Consider the following 19,553-nt stretch of genomic DNA (forward strand, 5'->3'; position numbering starts at 1 on the left):
CAGCGCCCCCGCGCGCGGGGTCGTCCGCCTCGCAGCGACGTCCCGTGCTGCCGCCGCTGCTGTCGGAGCTGACATCATGGCGCTGCTGTTGCTGCTGCTGTCTCTGTCGCTGCTGTCGGCCGCCGCCGCTTACCTGGGCTGCGTGCGGCGGCACACGGGCAGCGCGGGCGCCGTGCTGCGCCGCTACGAGCCGGGTCGGGCCGGGACGCGGGACTGCAGGCCGCCGCGGGAGACCGTGAGCAGCAGCAGCGGCGGCGGTGGTGGTGGTGGTCGTGGCGGGGGGGGGGGGGGGGAGGTGTGAGGGAGGGCGGCGGGGAGCCGGGCCCGGCGCTCACCTCTCGCCTCTCCTCTGCAGTGGGCCCCGCGGCTGAGCGGCCTCTGGCTGCGCCTCTTCGCGCACGTGGCCAACACGGTGAGTGGGGGCGCGGGGCCGGCGGTGATCGCCGTTTAACGGTCACCGGGAGCGCGCCGGTGAGCCCCGGTTGGGGGGGACGACCCTGGAGGCCCTGCCAGGGGTGGCGGGGGGCTGCGCGGGGTGAGGACGATCAGCCGGGGAAGGGCGCCTGTCACCTGATGGTGCTTCCCCGGCGGGGACGCCGATAAGCAAGTAAGGCAGTAAAAAACCCTCTGTTTGGGGAGGGGAGCTAAACGAGGCCAACGCTGTCGAAGGTGTCCGAGGGAGCAGGTCTTGGAATAATGGTAAATCCGTGCTTCCTGAATACTTCTCGTGCTGCAAAGAGGTTCTTACTCTCTCAGTGCTTCTTGAGTTCTGTGGGTCCTCTGGGTAGGCTGCAGTAGGAAAAGAAAGCTATCCTCTGAAACACTGGTGTTGTGACTGTGAGGAGAGCCTGGGCCAATGATCAAATGCGGGATAAAGTAATGGCAAACTTTACTCAGGCATAAAGGAATTCTAATCCTTGAGCACTTAACTGTAGCTTTTGTGAAGAAGCTTAAAACAGCAGCCCTAAGCAGAGCTCATGCTTCATGTTTTGGTTTTTTTTTTTAAGCCTGTGGATTTATCCCTGCTATGCTGGCAGTGCTAGTTGAGGAAGAAGAGTGCTTGGGAACAGGTGTGACTGCTGCATGGGAGAGTGCTGGTGGGGTGAAAAGACTGCTTACCCTCTGCAGTGACTTGTAGCATTGATTACTCCAAAGCAGTTGGATTTTATTGTTGCTGTAGCTCTGTCTTTCCTACATCTCTTCTGAGCCAGTGTCAAGGTGATGCAGAAAGGTCTCGTTTCAGTAATGTGAGCTGTTTGAAATCTTGGTGAGTGGTTAGGATTGGAGTGGAAGCTAGCAATTGGTTATTCCTTTATTGTTGAGATTGTTGAGATTGTTGTGAGATCACTTGTAAGCAGTTTTGTTTCATGACTTAATAACAGGAATGCCTTTTTATCCTTTGCTCTATGGCCACTTTTGGTCTGTGAACTTGGAGCTTACAGTTTCCCTTCCCCTGACATTCCCCCTTGGAGGGGGGCACAGTATTCTCAAGCCCATATAGTGTTTTCTTTGTCTTGGATTGCTGCAGAGGTAGATTAGGGCATTGCCTTTTCAAAAGACTGATGGTTCTGCAATGTGTGGTGCAATATATCTCTCTATAGATCTAGGATTGTGAACCTTGCTTCAGACTTGTACTAAGCCACACTCCTTTAACATGATTTGGAAATCCACTCTTGAGCTATTAAAACAGGATAGAACAAGGCTGATCTGTGACTGCTGATATTGCTACATCAGATACCATGGTATTCAAAGGGTGTTTTCAGTTGCCTGGTACCATGGAATCTCTACATTTCTAATGCTTTTCCAAGCTGACGCAGTTTACAGCAGGAGCTGGTTGAGTGTCTTCTACAGGGCAGCCAAGGATGAATGGCAACAGAAAAGATGCTAATAGTGGGATAAGCCAAATAATAATAAGCTTCTACACCTTATCCAATGTTGTGTAATCTGCAGACCATTAAGAAAGTAACAGATGGGAGCTTTGTATGCCTTGCAGTTTATATAACATTACTGTAGTCTTCAGGTACAGGCTTTCTGGGGCTGAGTAAGGGAAGGACAAATGTACATTTTTACTGGAGAGCCAGAATACAATCCTTCTGATTCTCTGAATGTAAGAGGAGAGAGGAGGGCATTTCAGGCCAAGATTGTGGCCTGAAATAAATGTATTTCAGCTATTTTTCTTTTTTTACTACATGGCGCAGCATGCTCTCTAGGGTGCTTAGAGGCCAAGGCTGCAGCAGTTATGAGTGCATCCAGCATTCCTTGCCTAGTGAGGAAGGTGCTGAGATCAAAGTAGATACAAACTAATGTTTGTGCTCATTTTCTTCTAGGCTTTTGGGCAGATCTGCTTATTGCCGTTCTTATTAAGGTAAGAGTGGGGATTTTTTTTCAGCTTTAAGTTCGCTTTTTAAGGTGCTTGCACTGCATGCCTCTTGCAGGTTATCTGAAATAACCTTTTCTAAGTTGCAAGTTGCATAACTTGAGTGAAGAGTGAGTAAAGATTGTTTCATAGTGGTTATTTACTAGATTTTAGTTTAACTACTCTGGTTTGAGTGGCCCTTTATCAAAAGAAATTAACCTTCTTTCACAGCCAGGCTGGTACATAGAAACTTCACTGTCTTGCCTCTTAGTCTTACTATGTGCTTGTAAAAGAGCGGTTCTTCTTTCAGAGCTTGTGGGTGTGCAAATCTACTGTGTTTACCACAAGCTGTAATGGGGAAATGCGGCCAGCTATGAAGTTCAGAGTTTTTAATACATTGTTTTTAGAGATATTCACCATTTCAGGTTAGCCCTTTCTCCTTCTCTCTTACTCTTATGAGCTTTTTGTTTAGAACCTGTTTTTCAAGTGTACATTGCATTGAAAACCACTCAGTTAAGAGGTGTCGGGAACCTCGGCCTCACACTTAGCTTGTATATGTTGCCTGTAACATGGTGGATCATCTCTGCAGTTTCCAACACACTAAGAAGTATATTAAGCAGTGTTGATACACCTGAATTTTTACTTCTGGGCATGCTATGAGGTTGTTCGGGTTTTTTTGTTGTTTTTGTTGTTGTTTTTAAAATGAATGAATGAATCAAAACCAGACAGCTGTCACTGCTATTATACAATGGTTTGTTTCTTGACATTTGTGACAGGGTCTTGATTTCCTTGCTTCCTTATGTATTCCAAGCCTGAACTCTTTTATATTTCATTATAAACAAGTTATGTTGAAACAGGTCATGGAAAGGTCTGAAGAGGTGCTTCTTCTAGTAGGATCAGTGCTGGCATAGATGGGTTTTACTATTTTCTCCTTGTCTTGCTCCCCACTCCTGTCTCTTTTGGTTTGTGGGTGCAATGTGTGTAATTAAAGTGAATGGGAAAACTTTCATTGGCTCTTCCACAGCTTGGGTTGATGGAGGCTGGCTGGCCGTATGTCAAGAGGTAGGCGGCTTTGTTAAGCAAGCACAATAAGGTTTGTGCTACCTTGGGGAAAGGTGTGACAGATTATCTTATAACTGTTGCAACTCCATGGTGTGAGAGGCAGACTGTTAAGGGAAAATGTCCTTTAATTAAGTTACCTTTAAACAATCTAAAAAATCAAAGTTATGGTGGAGCTTGTTCTAATAGTGATTGTCTCTCTTTCAGGCTGAACAACTTCTCTCTTATGCGTTCTCTTGATATTCTCGAAGATCCCACATTTATTCCAGAGGTTGCTGCAGAATCTACAAAGGACAAGTCTGAGGTTGAAAGCACTTTGGAAGTTATCAAACATCTGATAGATGCAAGGTCAGTAGGTGGCATGTAGGAGTGGAGTAGAACACATCACATGTGTTGATGCTGTTGTAGCGGTGGAAAACTCATTGTCAATAGTCTGTATTTGAAACTCTTTTCCCACACGCTGCTGCTTTTCAAAAGAAACAGTGCTATCCTTCCTGTAACTGGTAAGTTGTTAGCAGTGACAACCAACATGAAGTTTCTACAAATTTCATGGAGTCTGTGTGGTGGGGAGAGACCAAATTCTGCCAGTCTTTGCCTCACCATGGCTATGGTTGCACTGTCAGAGCAGAAGTGCTTAGTGGCTGGCTAGTCAGCATGTTCCTCCCTTCAAGTCTGTTTGCAGATGTGCCTGCAAGAAATTGCAAGAACGTAGAGGAAGGAAGTTGCTGAGAGGAGTGAAAGAATGCAGGGTTAAAAAAAAATCCACAGGAATTTATGTTTTCTAAGTTAGGTTACTTGGAGAACAGTCTGTTCAGCTTATTGATGTACTTGAATAAATCTGCCTAGATTAGGAGTGAAAAGTTACTCAAGTTCACATGTTTCACTGAGCTCTGATGCTGAAGTGGGCTGGGAGCATCTGGACTGCTCTGAGTGCTCTCCCGATCTGGTTTTGTTCTTAGTTGTGGACCTATCAAGTGATTTCTGAAGAAGTCTGCGAGCTGTACTCCATCAGTGACAGAATATCATTTCTCTGTCTGTAGTTCAGCTTGTAGCAAGACTGAACTTTCTCCTTGTTTGAGCTCTTAAGTTAGAGCAAGGAAATATTTTCAGCCCCTTCACTTTGCAGGAAGGGGTATATTTCCTGCAGATGCTGGTCAGGTTTTGCGTTCCCTGGTCTAACAGTGATATATTGATATATTGCCCAGTATTACTGGGTAAGTAATAGGTTCAAGTGAACCTTGCCTCTTCTCAACATAGCGTCTTATGGGACCTTGTGCTGTCCTGTTCCAGGATATAGCTTCTGGATTGAGTGATGATATGGAGACATCACAAGAGTAGTAATTGTACCTGACTGTTCCTGTGTTTACTTTTTCTCATCCTACTATGATGAGAAATGCTCTATTTCTTAGGTATTAGAGACTTAGACTTGATCTCCAAGTAGCTCACTGATGTAAATTCCTGTGCGCGCTGCATAGTGCCTTTTCCCTCTCCAATCACCACATACCATATGCACTGCTGCCTAACTCTGACTTAAACTTGGGGCAGAGATCCTGGAACTAAGTTTGCAAATATATTCTAGCTATTTTTATTGCTCTGGTGATGAGCAGCAAATATAAATCTACAATAAATTTCCAACAATTTTATGACTACTTTCTTGCGGTAGATATGAAGCAACGAGAACATGTTGGCAAGACTGACCCCTTATTTCTCTGGCACCCTTAGTGTACATGGTGTCTTTGCTTGTCTGCAAGGAGTCTGATGGAGTAAGAGCTGAAACATTTGGGCTATTAGCCCAAAGAAAAACTATCAAGTTTAATGGAAGTGAGCAGTGTTCAACCTGCATTGGACTGTGACACTGACATTCGTAGTCTCAGAGAGACTGCTCTAAACAGAGGTGACTTTCACAGTACAGTTGCCCCTTTAATCTTCTCTTTGCAGGCCTGATTCTGCCAGTGATGGGTTTAGCTTCAAAGGAATTAAAGACTACCTGGACTGCTATCGGTATGTGAAATTATGGTCTGGGAACAACTTGTCTTGCATATTCCCCTGCTGCAGGCCAATGTTCCACAAGCTCTCTGGTATCTTTGTTAGGATTGTCCTTGAGGTACCATTGCTTCAAGCCACCTTCTGCAATCCTTTCCTTCTAATGGAATAATGAAGGAAAGCCAACTTAAGGAGCTGGTAAAACTCTTAGAAGAAGAATGGCTTCTATTCTTGTGGCTACAAGAATATTCACATGCTGTTACCTGTTGCTTATTGTCAGTCCTCTGTGGGAGGGATTTCTACATGCTTTATTTGCCCAGACAAGTAAGAGGGAAGGAGAGGAAGGTTCATCTGGATGATGAGAGTTGCACATACTGCAAGTCTCTGAGAACTCTCTTGATTCCCCTACTGCTCGTGCTCCTGCAAGCAGTTTGACTGTATCTACCCAGCAAGCGTGTCCAGATCAGGAGCAGCTGGAAGCATGTCCCCAACTCTGCGGCACTGCAAGCTGTTGGTTGCTTGGTAACTCCTAGATACCTCTAGTACAGGTGCCCAGATCTGGAGTGCTCCGATGAACCCTCCTGGGAACTTGGCACCTGTTCCTCAATGGCCACCACTGCCAGAAAGCCATGACCATGGTGCAAAAGGCTGATGTTGCTGTCTGGTGTTAGTTCATCCTGACTATAAGGCTTTAGTATCAACCAGGGCCAGGTCTGTTTATGGTGTAACATAGCCCATTGCCAGGGAGGAGGCAAGGCCTATTTGTTAAAGATGGATTATGACAGTCCTCCTGTGGGCCCCTTCTCTGTAATGGGAGGTGTGTGTAAAGAGGGCTCACCTCTCAGGCCTAGCTCATGATACTGGGAGTTTCATAGCCTCAGGGTTTCAAGAGCTTGAGGGCTCCATGTTAGCCATGTTTCCCTGTTCATCTGGTATTTCAGGAATATCTGGGATCCTCCTTTAAAGAAAGAAGTCTCCTGTCTTGATGGTGTAGAGTGTGTTGAAATTATCACCACTCATAGATTCCTATCTAGTTCTTTGTTACAAAAGTGACAGCTGCCGTCTTGCTACCCATGAGAGGCAAACCTTATGCATGGGTGTGGTGTGGGGGGGTCTTGCAATGAAGTCCCAACCTCTCCTGTCCCGTAGGAGTGGGAAGCTGACACCATCTCAGGTAGCAAAGAACATCATTGCCGTGCTGGAGGACTGCGACAAATCCACACCTCCGCTTCGAGCGATAGTGCAATGGGACCATGAGCAAATAATGCTGGTAATGTTTGCCTGCGGTAGGAAAGGAGCCTCTGCTGTTCCAGCAGCAATAGAATATTTTAGAGTGGGGAGTAGATATATATTGCGCAGAAAAGTATGTATATTTTTCCTTCCTCCTTGGGTAGAGGACTACAAATAAGTTTGCTTACTTTCCTTCAAAGACAGGTAGCATTTAGACAAATCTATTTTCTACTGAGTCACTATGTTTGAAACAAGATTTCTTAATGCTTTTGTGGCATCTGTTAGCAGCGTAGAGGCCTTTAAGCAGTAATTTTCTGTCAGAGAATGGTAGAAAAAGAAAAACTTACAGTTTGGCTTGGCAGCAGCCTGACAAGACCATTTGTAGTTTCTTCTCTGATACCGGTAATTATCTTCAGTTCAACTAATTTTGTTTTTTCCTTTGCTCAGATGGCTGAGGCCTCCACTGCTCGTTACAGGAATAAATGTACCCTGTCTTATCTGGATGGGATCCCAGTGTGCCTGAAAGAAGAGTTTAAAGTGGTGAGTTTCCTTGTCTAGTGATCGGTTCATGCTGTAGGGCATTCTAGGAGCTTGTTTTGTTCCTTCTTGTGAAGGAGCTCAAAACAACCTGTTTCAAGATGCTCACAATATCTTTTTTGCTCCTGCAAATATAAAGTGGTCAACTGTATATCTGTGCCACTCACTGCAGCAGTGTTTTAAGACCAACTCCTCAACAGAAGCCTGAGAATATATTTGTAATAAGGGGTAGCATATGTGTTTGTAATTGGTAGAGTTCACAGGTGTTTCCAGGTGAAGTCAGGTCTTGGCCCCTTATCTGACAAAATGAGAATGACTAAATACATCTATAGCAATAGCTGTAACTTCATGGTTTTCTTAGGCGCTGATTCTAGTCCACTGGCTAAGCATCTCCTTCCCCTTACCTTAAAGGACATACTTGTCAGAAATATGCACATTACTCTGAAAATCTGCAGCCATAGGGGGTTTTGCATGTGGCCTAGCAACAGTTACTATTAAGTATTCCTGTTGGTGACATAAAGCTATCATGAGCTCTGCAGATAGGATGGGAGTCCTGTTTAGGTACAGGTTCTTCCACTGCTGTATCTGAGTGGAAAGTACTTAGCATGCCCTGAAAATGAGCCCTTCTAGTGTTTTAAAATCTGTCTAATCTCAGTGCCTTACTTTGAAACACTGCAACTCCCTCCATAGAAAAGTGGAAAATTTAACTGCTGTGTGCTGTGGAGCCAAAGTATCTGTTCCACAGCCTCTGGGCATAACAGCTGTATTGCTTTAGATCATCTGTGTGTTTCTGCTCCTCCATATCATGACAGTATAAGGACTCCTCTGCATGTGAGAAGGATCAAATATTGAAGGGTTAAGTGTCCCTCCTAAGAGAAACCAATACGGAACAAGATGAAGAACAAAGCTGCCTGTCTGTGTCTTAACTCTGTGGGTCATGATGCTTGGGATCTGTTGTGGGAGTCAATTGTGAAGTACGTACATGTGCTTGCCTGTTTTAAGATGCATGACAAGGTGTCTCCTTGCTAAGGTGCCTTACCGTCACCGAGTGGGAACAGAGTATCTTGGAACAGAGCCTGAAACAGAAGATGCTACTGTGGCCAAGAAGCTGCGAGAGGCTGGAGCTATCATTATTGGAGTCTCAAACATGCATGAACTAGGAACTGGAACAACTGGATGTAACCCTAATGGGTAAAAATCCTTTCCCTCTTCTTTCTTCTTCCCCTGACTTTACAAAAATAGAGTAAACACATGGAAATAAAACTGACAAAATGCCCAGTGCAGGGGGAACCCTGAGGATATAAAAACCCAGCATTGCAGATTTGAGGGTCAGAACAGCTGTGGAAACCTGAAGGTTCCTGAAACCAAAGAAAAGCAAAGATCCAAGTGGTGTCTGCTATGAAATGATGTTGCTTTGCTAAGACCTTACATGCTTGGAGGTGTGAATATTTACAGGATGAACGATAGGTGAAAGCTTCAGGAACAGAAAACAAGTGAACAGTAATCTGCTTAGTCACAGTAATAGATAAAGGCCCAGTATAGTGAGAAGAGGTACAACCAACTGAGGAGAACTTACTGTTTTTATTCCCAAGCTAAAACTGGTTACTGTCATTTGTTTTAGTTTTGTGACTTTTCCAACTATAGCAAGTTGAAAACAACTATTTCAGAGCAGTGGTCCTGATGGCCTTAAGCCATATGTAGAGCCGCAGTGCATGCGTGCGTGCATGAATGGAACCAGGATGCCCTCTCAGCTGCTTCAGAGTGCCAGGGTATTTCCCACTGTCTGTGGTCTGCCACAGTAGCTAGGTACCAGAGAGGCCTGTCACATTGAAAGGTATGTGGGGACTGTGGTTGGACTAGGCAGTTCAAGAGTCACTACTCTAAAGGGCAGAGCAGGGGATGCTAACTTGCTTGTGATTCTGTAAGAGTTGGTCAGCAATTTTCCCATCTTTTTGAAATGTGTAATGCTTCACATGGCACAGCACCATCACAGAGAGAAGAGCTGGAATGGCATCCTTTCTCTTGCTTTGCTCTTCCTCAGATAGGCTGCCTGTGATAACAAGAGACTGGACTAGGAGCCATAAATCTTTTTTTGGGCCCCCTTTTCTAGGGATATAGCACTATCTGGGATAGAAAGGTGTGTCTATACTGGGAAAATCGAATGCCTGAGCTATGTTTCTGGATTTTTTCTGCCCTATAATGTACTTGGTCCTTCCTAGAAAAAGATTCTATGATGCTTATTTGCCTCAGGTGCCACAAGATCCCAAGGAATCCCTACAAGCCCAATCATTACACAGGTGGGAGCTCCAGTGGGTCAGCGGCAGCTGTAGCAGCAGGTAAAGTGATCTTAACTGAGTTTATGGGTGGGAAGAGGAAGGGCCTGAGCTTCAGGCATTAGCTTCTTATGAGGGGACTTAGAAGCTGGGGGAACTCCTTGCTAAACAGAGATCTGTCTGTTGTGTTGCCTACAGCTGGCAGCAGGATGGAAGGGGCAATGACACTTGTCTGATCCCAGACCAATGTTTCTTGTAGGTCTCTGCCCAGTGGCTATTGGCACAGATGGAGGAGGCTCTGTGAGGATTCCTGCTTCGTTCTGTGGTGTGGTAGGGCTGAAAGGTAGTGCCCCTTTAATCCTGGTGGGCAGACTCTTGTTTTCTGCATCAGATAGGATGCCAAAAACAAGTCAGGCATGGTCCATTAATTCCTGTCATAAAAAACTCAACCAGACAAATTCTGGAGCATAATACCCTCTGAGTCATATAAGTGGGGCTGGCAGAATGGAAGTGTTCCCGTTACTGACCACTGAACAGATATTCAAAAAAAATACTAACTTCCATATGCAAGGCAAATGCTTAGCAAAACATACATTCTTCCTCTCTTTTTACCCACCCTTCACTTTTCCATCCTCTGATTCTGTGCTGGGAGGTGTTCCCAGCTTTGTTGGGTATCCGTAGTGAGCTAGTGAGAAGCAGTTCTGCCAAACGTGGATTCCCATCACCACCATTTGATGGGGAGGGCTGAGACTGCTCAGACTCGTATCTGGTAAGTTACACCTGGTTACAAGCTTGTACTAAACCAGGAGGTAGAGTTAATCTCTCAAGAATGCATTCCTGAAAACAGTTTGCAAAGCAATTTTTCCAGTAAGAGTTAATGTGAGTGGGAGAACATGCACAGGAAATGCACAGGGCAGTATCTGCAGCATGGAGGATGGAGGGACGGGCAGGATTGCCACTCAGAAGAGATGCTGGGTTTAAGGAGAGCTTTATCATCTTTTAGGATCTCAGCTGCTGCATTTGAGACTGGACACTCAAACCATTACCCTGTTTTTCCATTGTTCACATGCAATTAGCTTGATTCATCTTGAATGATCTTCCTCAGATCAAGATGATTATGACAAATGTAACTGGTCAGAAAGAGGCAACAAGAACACTCGCAGAAGGTAACTGATGCTGGGCATTAAGTCTCACTGGTGAAGCAGTGAGATCTTTTGCAGCAGTGATCTGCTCCCAGAGCTCAGCACTTCCTCCTATTGTTAGTTCTGTTCCTGCCTCTCCATCCTCCACCAATAGGTGCTGTTTCTGCGTATTTAAGTGCATGTAATTCTTAAGTCCCTGTGCATATTTCCTATTCACTAGATTATTTCTTATGGGAGAAAATGATTTTGGTATTTGTTGAACTCAGCTGCCTCATTGATGAGTCAGCAGAACAGGTTATTGAACAATCAGAGATCAGGCTCTGAAACAGCAGGCAGAAGTGACTGGCAGAGATATATTGCTTACTGACAAATGCTGAGGAACTTGGCTTGGGAGGGTCAGAGCCATCCAGGTCAGATCGCACCAGCAACTGCTTGTTGTTTTCTGACTGTCTGTTTCTTTTTCTCAAGGTACGTTTGGGCGGATCAGTTGTCATGGCAGCCTCCCACTCTCCTATTCCACAGTCAGTGTGGGTAAGAGGGCTTGTGTTTCATTTCAGGGACTTCACTGTGTGATGTTCTCACTGGTTGGGGAGGCAATCAGTGCCCACAAAAAGCCTTGGGAAGAAGGTCCTGTTTGCCCTTTGTCGCACATGTAACTGATTTCTTTTTGACAGGCCCTATCTGTACCTCAGTGGCAGATGCAGCCATTGTTTACAGTATCCTTGCTGAGCCGGATCCACTCTATCCATATGGTAGGTGAGCCCTCTCCCTCCTTCAGCTTAGGTGATCTGCCTTCCTAGAGGTGTCCTAGATTAAAAAAAAAAAAAAAAAAAAAAAAAAAAAAAAAAAAAAAAAAGAAAGAAAAGGAACTCTTGTTTGTTTCGTGCAGGATTAAAGCAGCCCAAAGCAACACTGTCAGATATATGTGCGCCTGACCTGAAAGGCTTAAAACTGGGAGTGGACTGGACATTTTTTAAGGTACCTGTCCTGTTTTTCTGGTGCTTTGCAAGATGAGATTTTGAAGAAATTCAGTGTGGTCAGTGTGCCATTGCCTGTCAACTTGAGATCGCCTCATGTTTAATCCTATACTTAGAGGGGAATGTGGTTCAGGCGAACTTATCCACTGGGATGACTTTTTTTCCCTGAGACAGACGTTGAGCAAAGGTCTGCTGGAAGTGTGAGGAGAGGTAGTGACTCTACAGTTGATGGCAGTGTGTTTCCTCATACTAATGTTTCCATTGGAAGTGATGCTTCTGAACTGATTCCAAAAGGCAATCTTTTTTTTTTTTTTTTTTTTTTTTTTAAGAGGAAAAGTAGTTTATCCATTTGGTTACAACAGTGTAGCTGCTGCATGGTATTTCATCATTCCAATGTAGCAACTGAGCTGGCAAGCTAGTACTGTTAGGCAATTGTAATTCAGCCCTACAGAGATGCCCAAGATTTCTTCCCTGGAGGAGAATAAGGGCTGTTTCTGGCTTTGCCTCAGTGCAGAGGAGGAATACCTTCTCCCCTGCACAGGGAGACCATTCCGTCTCCATAGAGTTAGGACTTCCAAATTGTTCTCTTGGAGTTACTGGCCAAAAGGCAGTTTTGGAGGGCCATGTTTTCCTACCATCGGAGTCGGGAGTAAAGAAAACTCCATGTGGACTGAAGTCCTGGTGAGTGTGCTTGGGGGAGAGACAGGGCAGCTATTAAAATCTGGTCAGGTCTTTCCTCTTTTTCTCTAGGCTTGTGATGCAGAAGTCCTGTCCATCTGTGAGAAAGGTAAAGAGCAAAAGCATGTACTATCTCTGCATCTATCTAAGGTCAATGTATCACTTGGTGCTCCTCACATGTGACCATTAAAGAGGTCTAGCCTGAAGCCCTTTGAGAGATGCTTAAAGATCAGAGAATCATGGAATGGGTGAGGTTGGAAGGGACCTCTGGAGATCATCTAGTCCAGCTACCCTGTTCAAGTAGGGTCACCTAGAGCATGTTGGACTGGGTTGCATCCAGGTGGGTTTTGACTGTCTCCAGAGGAGGAGGCTCCACAACCTCTCTGGGCAACCTGTGCCAGTGCTCCATCATCTGTCACTCTCACAGTGAAGAAATTCCCCCTTATGTTCAGGCAGAATTTCCTGTGCTTCAATTTCTGCCCATTGCCTCTTGTCCTGTCACATGGGACAACTGAAAAGAGTTTGTCCCCGTCCCCTTGACACCCTCCCTTCAGTTACTTGTACACACTGGTAAGATCCCCCCTCAGTCTTCTCTTCCCCAGGCTGAAGAGGCCCAGCTCTCGCAGCCGTTCCTCAGAGGGCAGATGCCCCAGCCCTCTGATCATCCTTGTAGTCCTATGCTGGGCTCTCTCCAGTACCTCCATGTCTCTCTTGTCCTGGGGAGCCCAGAACTGGATGCAGTACTTGAGATGAGGCCTCCCCAGGGCTGAGTAGAGGGGCAGGGTCAGCTCCCTCCACCTGCTGGCAACACTCTTCCTAATGCACCCCAGGAGACCATTGGCCTTCCTGGCCGCAAAAGCACATTGCTGGCTCATAGTCAACTTGTCCACCAGGACTCCAGGTCCTTCTGTGCAGAGCAAACTTGCTGAGGAGACACTCTGTCCCTTTGTCCATGTCACGGATGAATAAATTGAACAAGACAGGACCCAGTACTCAGTGCGGGGGAACTCCACTAGCCACAGGCCTCCAACTGGACTCCATGCCACTGATGACAACCCTCTGAGCTCTGCCTTTCAGCCAGTTCTCAATCCACTTCACAGTTCACTCGTCTAACCTGCACTTCCTGAGCTTGCCTAGGAGGGTATTATGGGAGACGTAAGCCTTGCTGAAGTCAAAGTACACAACATCCACTGCTCTCCACTCATCTACCCAGCCAGTCATTCCACCATAGAAGGCTATCAGATTGGTTAAGCAGGATTTACCCTTAGTGAATTCATGCTGGCTATTCCTGATCACCTTCTTTTTCTCCATATGTCTGGAGATGACATTCAGAATGAGCTGTTCCATCAGCTTTCCAGGGATGGAGGTGAGGCTGACTGGCCTGTAGTTTCCTGGGTCCTCCTCCTTGCCCTTTTTGAAGACTGGAGTGACAGACAGATGTCTGACTGGACATACAGCAGTAGCCTTGTACTAGGGAAGTCCTCCTGACAGCTGAAGGTTAAAAAGCAGTTGTAGGCTTGCCTAGTTATAATGGAAGAATGGGATCTAATATGTTAAGTCTCTGTCTCTATAAAGGCAGCTCTGTCTGTGCTTGGTAATACTCATTCTGCAACCTTTAATGGTGAAAGACTTTAGAGGAGGGACTTGTTTGACAATGTACTTTAGTAGGAAAAGATAGGGCTAGGTCTTTATGATGCATTCAGTCCTGTAGTGTTTCCTTGAAATCAGCCAAAGAGTATAATTAGGGTGGCCTTGTCAAATTTTAGACTAAGCAAAATTGAATGTGGTGCATTAATTGGAGAGGAGGGAGACTCCACAGTCTCTGGCGGAACAGTGGACCTCCTGCACGTTGGAGCTGATGTGGTTCACAGTACTTGGGCTTTGCTAGCCTGAACTTTCTTCAGCCTTTCTATTTCTTTTTTCTTTTCTTTTCTGTAGACATAGAGTGCCGCAGACTCTGCAGCTTCCTTGCACTCAGAGATCCAAAATATAGTCTGTGGCTTTAAAATGTCAAAGTCTCTGAGCCCATCCCCGGGTTTCCCTACCATTGTTTGTTCAGAACAGGCTTTGAATGAGAATCTTCTGGTACTAAATAACCACTTCATGCTCTTACATTACTGGTCATCTCAAGTGCTTAGGGAAGCATTATCAACCCCTCTTTACTTTCTCGGTTAACCGAGAGATAGAGGAAGGAGTACAAATTTGCCCAAAATAGAGTAGGTAAGTTATGAGCCTACCTGCGAGCCCCTAGCTGTGCTCTGTTAGAGCACTGTGATCTGGTTAGGCCTAAGGCTTTTACTTATGAGAACCAGCTGCAGCAGTCTCTATGCCACATGATACTTGCATTTTAACAGCCTATGAAATTTCTGACTTTACAGAGGGGCCGAGAATACCACTCCTTTGAAATGTTTGCTAAACTCAAGGATACTGTCTGTGCTTGACTTGTTCTGTCCTCAGCTGTGGAGTACCTGCAGAGTCTGGGAGCCAATGTGGTTGAAGTATTTCTTCCAGAGATGGAGGAATTGCAAGTGGCACACACAATCTGCATTCTCAGTGAGATGAGAGACTTTCTGCAACCTGACTTCAACAAAAATTTCCAGCAAATGGTAAGTGACAGCAGGTTGGATCAATACCAGTGGTTTTTAGGACTGATGCAGAACAAGTGCTCTGTATCAGTGAGAAACCTGAGGTTCTCCTACTTTTTCTGTGGCAAAGCAACAACCGGACGACTACTGATAAAGGAATGTAAACCTAGAACAGAACTCTGGAAATATTCAGTCCGGTGTCGTGCTATTAACTACATCTCTCCGTCATGCCCAATGTAAAACTCTTCCTGTCACCATGGAAGACTGTCCAAGTGTGCAAAGACATGAACTATGGTTCCCAGGAAGATGCTTATGCTTGATGGTAAATTAATGAGGATGAGAAAGGTATGGGAGAAAAGGGGGAGTTTGTAAGTTTCTTTCTTACCCTAAGCTGCTTTCTCACACAGTCCTTGTCTAAAGCAAGAAGGTATGGTTAACTAGCTTGTTGCAAGCAGAGCAGTGATCAAGGTTTTCTGTTACAGAATTTGGAGACTCGGGCCAGCTTGGCCTTGGCTTGCCAATTCACAGCTCTGGACTACATTACGGTGAGGAACATACTGTGGTGAAGGCTGGAAGGGAGGCATCCAGTGAGATTACAAAGATGGAGTGGAGGGTTCCCTTAATCTCCTCATGCAGGGGACAGAGGCTGTGGAAAGACATCAGACACCAGTACTGCCTTCCGCTGTGGGAACATGCTAAATGGTGGGGCTACACAGAGCACACCATTCTGACTGGCTGTTGCACTGTACATTGAGTCCAAACTGCAGGAATGAAGTTAGAGGTGCAGGCTTTGGTGGGCAGGGGTTGTCACTGCCAAATGTGAGCCTCGTGAACCAAGAGGCCCTGTAAAACAGTAGTGTCTCTGCTTGCAGGCAAATCGGCAGAGAACCCGGAGCATGGGCTTCTTACGAGAGATTTTCGCCACTGCAAACTGTATCCTTACACCAGGTATCAGCAGTTTTAGCCACAGAGCTGCTCCCAGACAGTTACATGATGCATTTAAGAACAGTTGCTTCATTAACTCCCCCTCCTGAATTTTAAGACTGACTTTTGTGCAAAGACTTTGCAGCGCCTTAGGCCTGTAGAATATGTGTTCTGGTTAGGATGAGTGCTGCACATTTCTAGACCTGCTGCCTGTATCCATGGCAGTCAGAAAATTCCTTTTTGATAGTTGAAATAGGACCTGCAGAGCTGGCACCATTACACAGGTGGGACTGAGCATCTGCTGCTTAGACATGGTCTTATTTGAACAATTAGAAACTAACTGTTCAGATCATAAAACCCAGTGACTTCTTTGGACTCTGAGAGGGTTGTTTGCATTACCAATGTAGATCAAATGTAGCTTTAAGGAACTGTATCTTGGAGATTGCCCACTGCCTGACTCTTCACCTCCACAGCTACTGCTTCCACTGCCCCAAGAATTCATGACTCTGACCTTCTGACTGGGTGCAGCGATTTCTCACTCACAGTCCGGGCTATGAGGTAAGTGCTACTTGCACTATAGAACCAAGTTCAGGAGTAGCTAGGGACTAGTGCTGCTCTAACTAAAGGAGTTCAGGCTGTAGAGCAGGAGAGATCAGTCTTAGCTGCCTCTCCAAAAAAGGCTGACTTTGTTGCTGTCCCAAGGCAGGAATGCTGATAACAGCTTCTCCCCCAGGTTCATGCAGCTTGGCAACTTCACTGGCATTCCAGGCCTGGTGGTACCTATTGGATATTCTGCTGCTGGGCTTCCTATCAGCCTCCAGGTGAGACAATCCCTCTGAATTGAAGCCTTACTGGCAAATAACTAGCTCAGTTGGTTAGAGTATGGTGCTAATAATGCCAAGGTCGCGGGTTCAATCCCTGTATTGGCCACTCACTTGAGGGTTGGACTAGATGATCTCCAGAGGTCCCTTCCAACCTTACCAATTGTATGATTCTCTATAACCAGGTTTGCAGCACTGTTGAGGAATATACAGGGACTGGTAATGAAGTTTTAACTTCTGAGTGAAGACTTGCCAGAAAAGTCCTGCCTTTCTAGGCATCTGGGAGATGGATTTCTCTATCTTCCTGTCTACTTGCATCACTAACTTACCTGGCTGTCCTTATCATCTGTCACTACTCTTCCCTCTCTTTTCCTTATTTCTCAGTTATGTAATTTCTCTAAGCCATTCCTTGTTCTTCTCTTCTTGAAATGGTGTCTTGTAAATGAAAGTTCTATGTATTTGAATTATGCCTTTATCCCAAATGCAGTGGTGCCACATTTACTGGGAAAAAAGGGAAAAGTACGTGCTCTTCTGGTGCTGTTAGAAGTAATGTTAGCCATCTTCTACAGGGCTTTCAGTAGTGTCTATATGTGATGGTGATGCTTTTCTCCCCCCCCCCACCCCCCATTTCTTTTCCCTCTCTCCTTCTCCCAGGTCATGACAAAATGGTGGGATGAAGCTATGCTTCTCAGGATTGGCCTGAAGCTGGAACAGTTTCGTCACCAGACAAAAAAACCATCCATTTATTATGACATCCTCGCATGATGGGGTAGCCAAGATAGGGAATGCTCTGTAATTATTTTTTCCTAGTCTGACCTGACCAAGTGTAAGAGTGGACTTGTTTTCAGTGTACCTGAGTAATGTTTATTAGCAGGCCCATTTGAGGAATGGGGAGGAAGACTGATCTAAGCAGGCATTGATGTGAGCAGAGAGATCAGTTTTGCTCCCTGTTGGGTAGTGGATGTTCCAGTTCGTACCTGAGAGACTACCTGTGCTAGCTCATTCCTCACTGTTTTTGCTAGTAGAGGAAGCTGCAACCATCTTCTGCAACTCGTTTCCCTGTATGGCTCCTACGTAAAGATGGAACACAGCTGGACTGCGTATGGGCAGTTTACATGGCTATGCATGGAAAACCACAATTCCGAATCCTTAAAGCTTACAGAACACTTCTTGCTCCAGGATGTAACAAAGGTACTCCTTTGAGGTAGAAAGGCAGCTTCCCATATAGATAGATAGATAGATTCCCTTAGATATAAAGCCTTGTTACTTAGGAATGAAGAGGATCTTAACACTCCTGCAAGAAGGTAAGGTGTGTCATGGCCCCTTACCTAGAACAGTCCCTCAGAGCAAAACAGAAGGCCAGTAGCTATAGAAGTATCCCTCTTCTTTTTCCATCTCTTGTGCTGGAAACAGTGTAGGACTCAGTTTAACTGTTGCACAAAATATGGGCATGCTCACTGCATGAGCAGTCCTGCCTCTCTTCAGCCTTATATGCAAGGGAAGGAAAAAGCAGAGCAGGAACCCTCTGTAATTCTGTGAACCAAAACTGCCTCAGGGCTCTGGGGTTTTGTGCCACTGGCATACCCCCTAAGACAAGACTTGGAAAGCCTCTATTCTCCCAGTAGTTTCTTACATACAAGCCTACCAGCATTTAATAATTCCTTTTCCAGAGTGGAATGGAATGGGATGAGCTACGTAGTATGCTGTGAAATAACTCTTAAGCAGATGGTTGCTGATCCAGTTACTATAGGGAGGTGAAACTGCTGCCTAAAAAGTAGGAAATGATACTGCATGAGCAGAACCTGGGTGCCAAAGAGGTGTTGCCTGAGGCTGTGCAGCACAGAGCCTGCTCTAGACAAGAAGCCAGCCCTTCCTCTATCCCAAGTGCACTTCATAAAGTCATCAGGTAGAATTAAGACATGGAATAAAATACCAGGTTGTAATACTTAAATCATAAAACCACAGCAGGAAAAGACAGAAAAGACTACATTTCTACAGGAGTAGGCCTTAAAGTCACAGTACTGTGTAATACAGGTTCTACTGAAAGCCCCCAGCTGGAAACTCAAGTGCCTGTGTCCTGCCTGCACTGTGGCCACATCAAAGACAAGAAAAGACCTAAGATTAACCAAGGCTAAGTATTTGGCTTCATTTTGGACTAGTTCAGGGTTAATGCTCAGAGACATCTCCTGTTGCCCACCTTATCAGATATCTGAGAAGAGAAACTTTTGGCCTTGTGATTAGGTTGCTGGAAAAGCTGTTCCATAGTCAGCAGCAGCAAAGAGTACTGCATTCCTACTTAGCTTGGAAGGAAAGGGGGAGCAGAGAGGGTGGTTGCAGTTTCTCCCAAAGCTCAGTATAGTTTTTTTTTTTTTTTTTTTTGAATTTAAATCCACTCTTTAAGCAGAGCTAGCACTTTACTAATGGCTAAAGTTAGCAGTCAGATAGTATTTAAATGGAAAAAAACATTGCATTACCTTCCCTACAATTACCTAAGTCAAAGCATCAACTGCTACTGGCAACTGTTAGCGCATTCACAGTTAAAATAATGGGATGGTTGATACTGTCTTTCATCTTCAACTCCCCTGTATGATACTACAGAAATACTCCTTCACTAGATTCTAGTATCATTCAATTCTTTGAAGAGCAGATTTTAAGAGCAAAGTATTCCAATATTAATGATAACTTACTAAACATTTCTAAAACATCCTAGAGCTGTATGCCTGCAAGATGAAACACTGGTGAAGTACATTGTATGGAAATAGAAGGAGTTAATCAGTGTTTGACAAGAATAAATTTCTCCAAGGAACACTGCTGCTTCTAGGAAATAATGGCTGAATATTCACTGATTTAATGCTACTCTTGTAGGGGATAGAAATGGCAGTATAAAAAATCAATCACCATCTGCAAGATGGAACTATTTCATTTCTCCCCCCCCTTTTTTCCTATATGATATACTACTGTAAAATTACAATTTCAAGTTCATTTTCT

General features: G+C 45.1%; 1 protein-coding gene and 1 long non-coding RNA gene across 2 annotated transcripts; one reads left to right on the forward strand and one right to left on the reverse strand.

The window, feature by feature from the left end:
* Positions 1-67: 67 nt before the first annotated feature.
* Positions 68-19,393, forward strand: LOC134151007 (uncharacterized). Its single transcript, XM_062595279.1, has 20 exons — positions 68-235; positions 356-412; positions 2,328-2,365; positions 3,623-3,763; positions 5,354-5,416; positions 6,548-6,668; positions 7,076-7,168; positions 8,196-8,356; positions 9,416-9,501; positions 9,698-9,781; positions 11,049-11,111; positions 11,255-11,332; positions 11,470-11,558; positions 12,308-12,344; positions 14,693-14,841; positions 15,303-15,365; positions 15,693-15,768; positions 16,218-16,302; positions 16,478-16,565; positions 17,220-19,393. Exons 1-20 carry the CDS (start codon positions 77-79, stop codon positions 17,328-17,330), a joined length of 1,842 nt encoding a protein of 613 aa, XP_062451263.1. The 5' UTR covers positions 68-76; the 3' UTR covers positions 17,331-19,393.
* On the reverse strand, positions 3,698-11,384 carry LOC134151031 (uncharacterized). The gene is made up of 3 exons (XR_009960786.1): positions 11,268-11,384; positions 6,976-7,147; positions 3,698-4,103 (listed from the first exon to the last, which is right to left on the reverse strand). It is a non-coding gene; the product is annotated as an uncharacterized LOC134151031 (long non-coding RNA).
* Positions 19,394-19,553: the final 160 nt, after the last annotated feature.

Source organism: Rhea pennata, chromosome 1 (assembly GCF_028389875.1).
Source record: "Rhea pennata isolate bPtePen1 chromosome 1, bPtePen1.pri, whole genome shotgun sequence".
Lineage (NCBI taxonomy): Eukaryota > Metazoa > Chordata > Aves > Rheiformes > Rheidae > Rhea > Rhea pennata.

Excerpts from the sequence above, each read along its gene's own strand:
- LOC134151007 (XM_062595279.1), top strand. The coding sequence starts at position 77 with ATGGCGCTGCTGTTGCTGCTGCTGTCTCTGTCGCTGCTGTCGGCCGCC. Across the intron at positions 2,366-3,622 it reads TTATTGCCGTTCTTATTAAG|GCTGAACAACTTCTCTCTTA; the intron begins GTAAGAGTGGGG and ends TCTCTCTTTCAG. Across the intron at positions 3,764-5,353 it reads AAACATCTGATAGATGCAAG|GCCTGATTCTGCCAGTGATG; the intron begins GTCAGTAGGTGG and ends TTCTCTTTGCAG.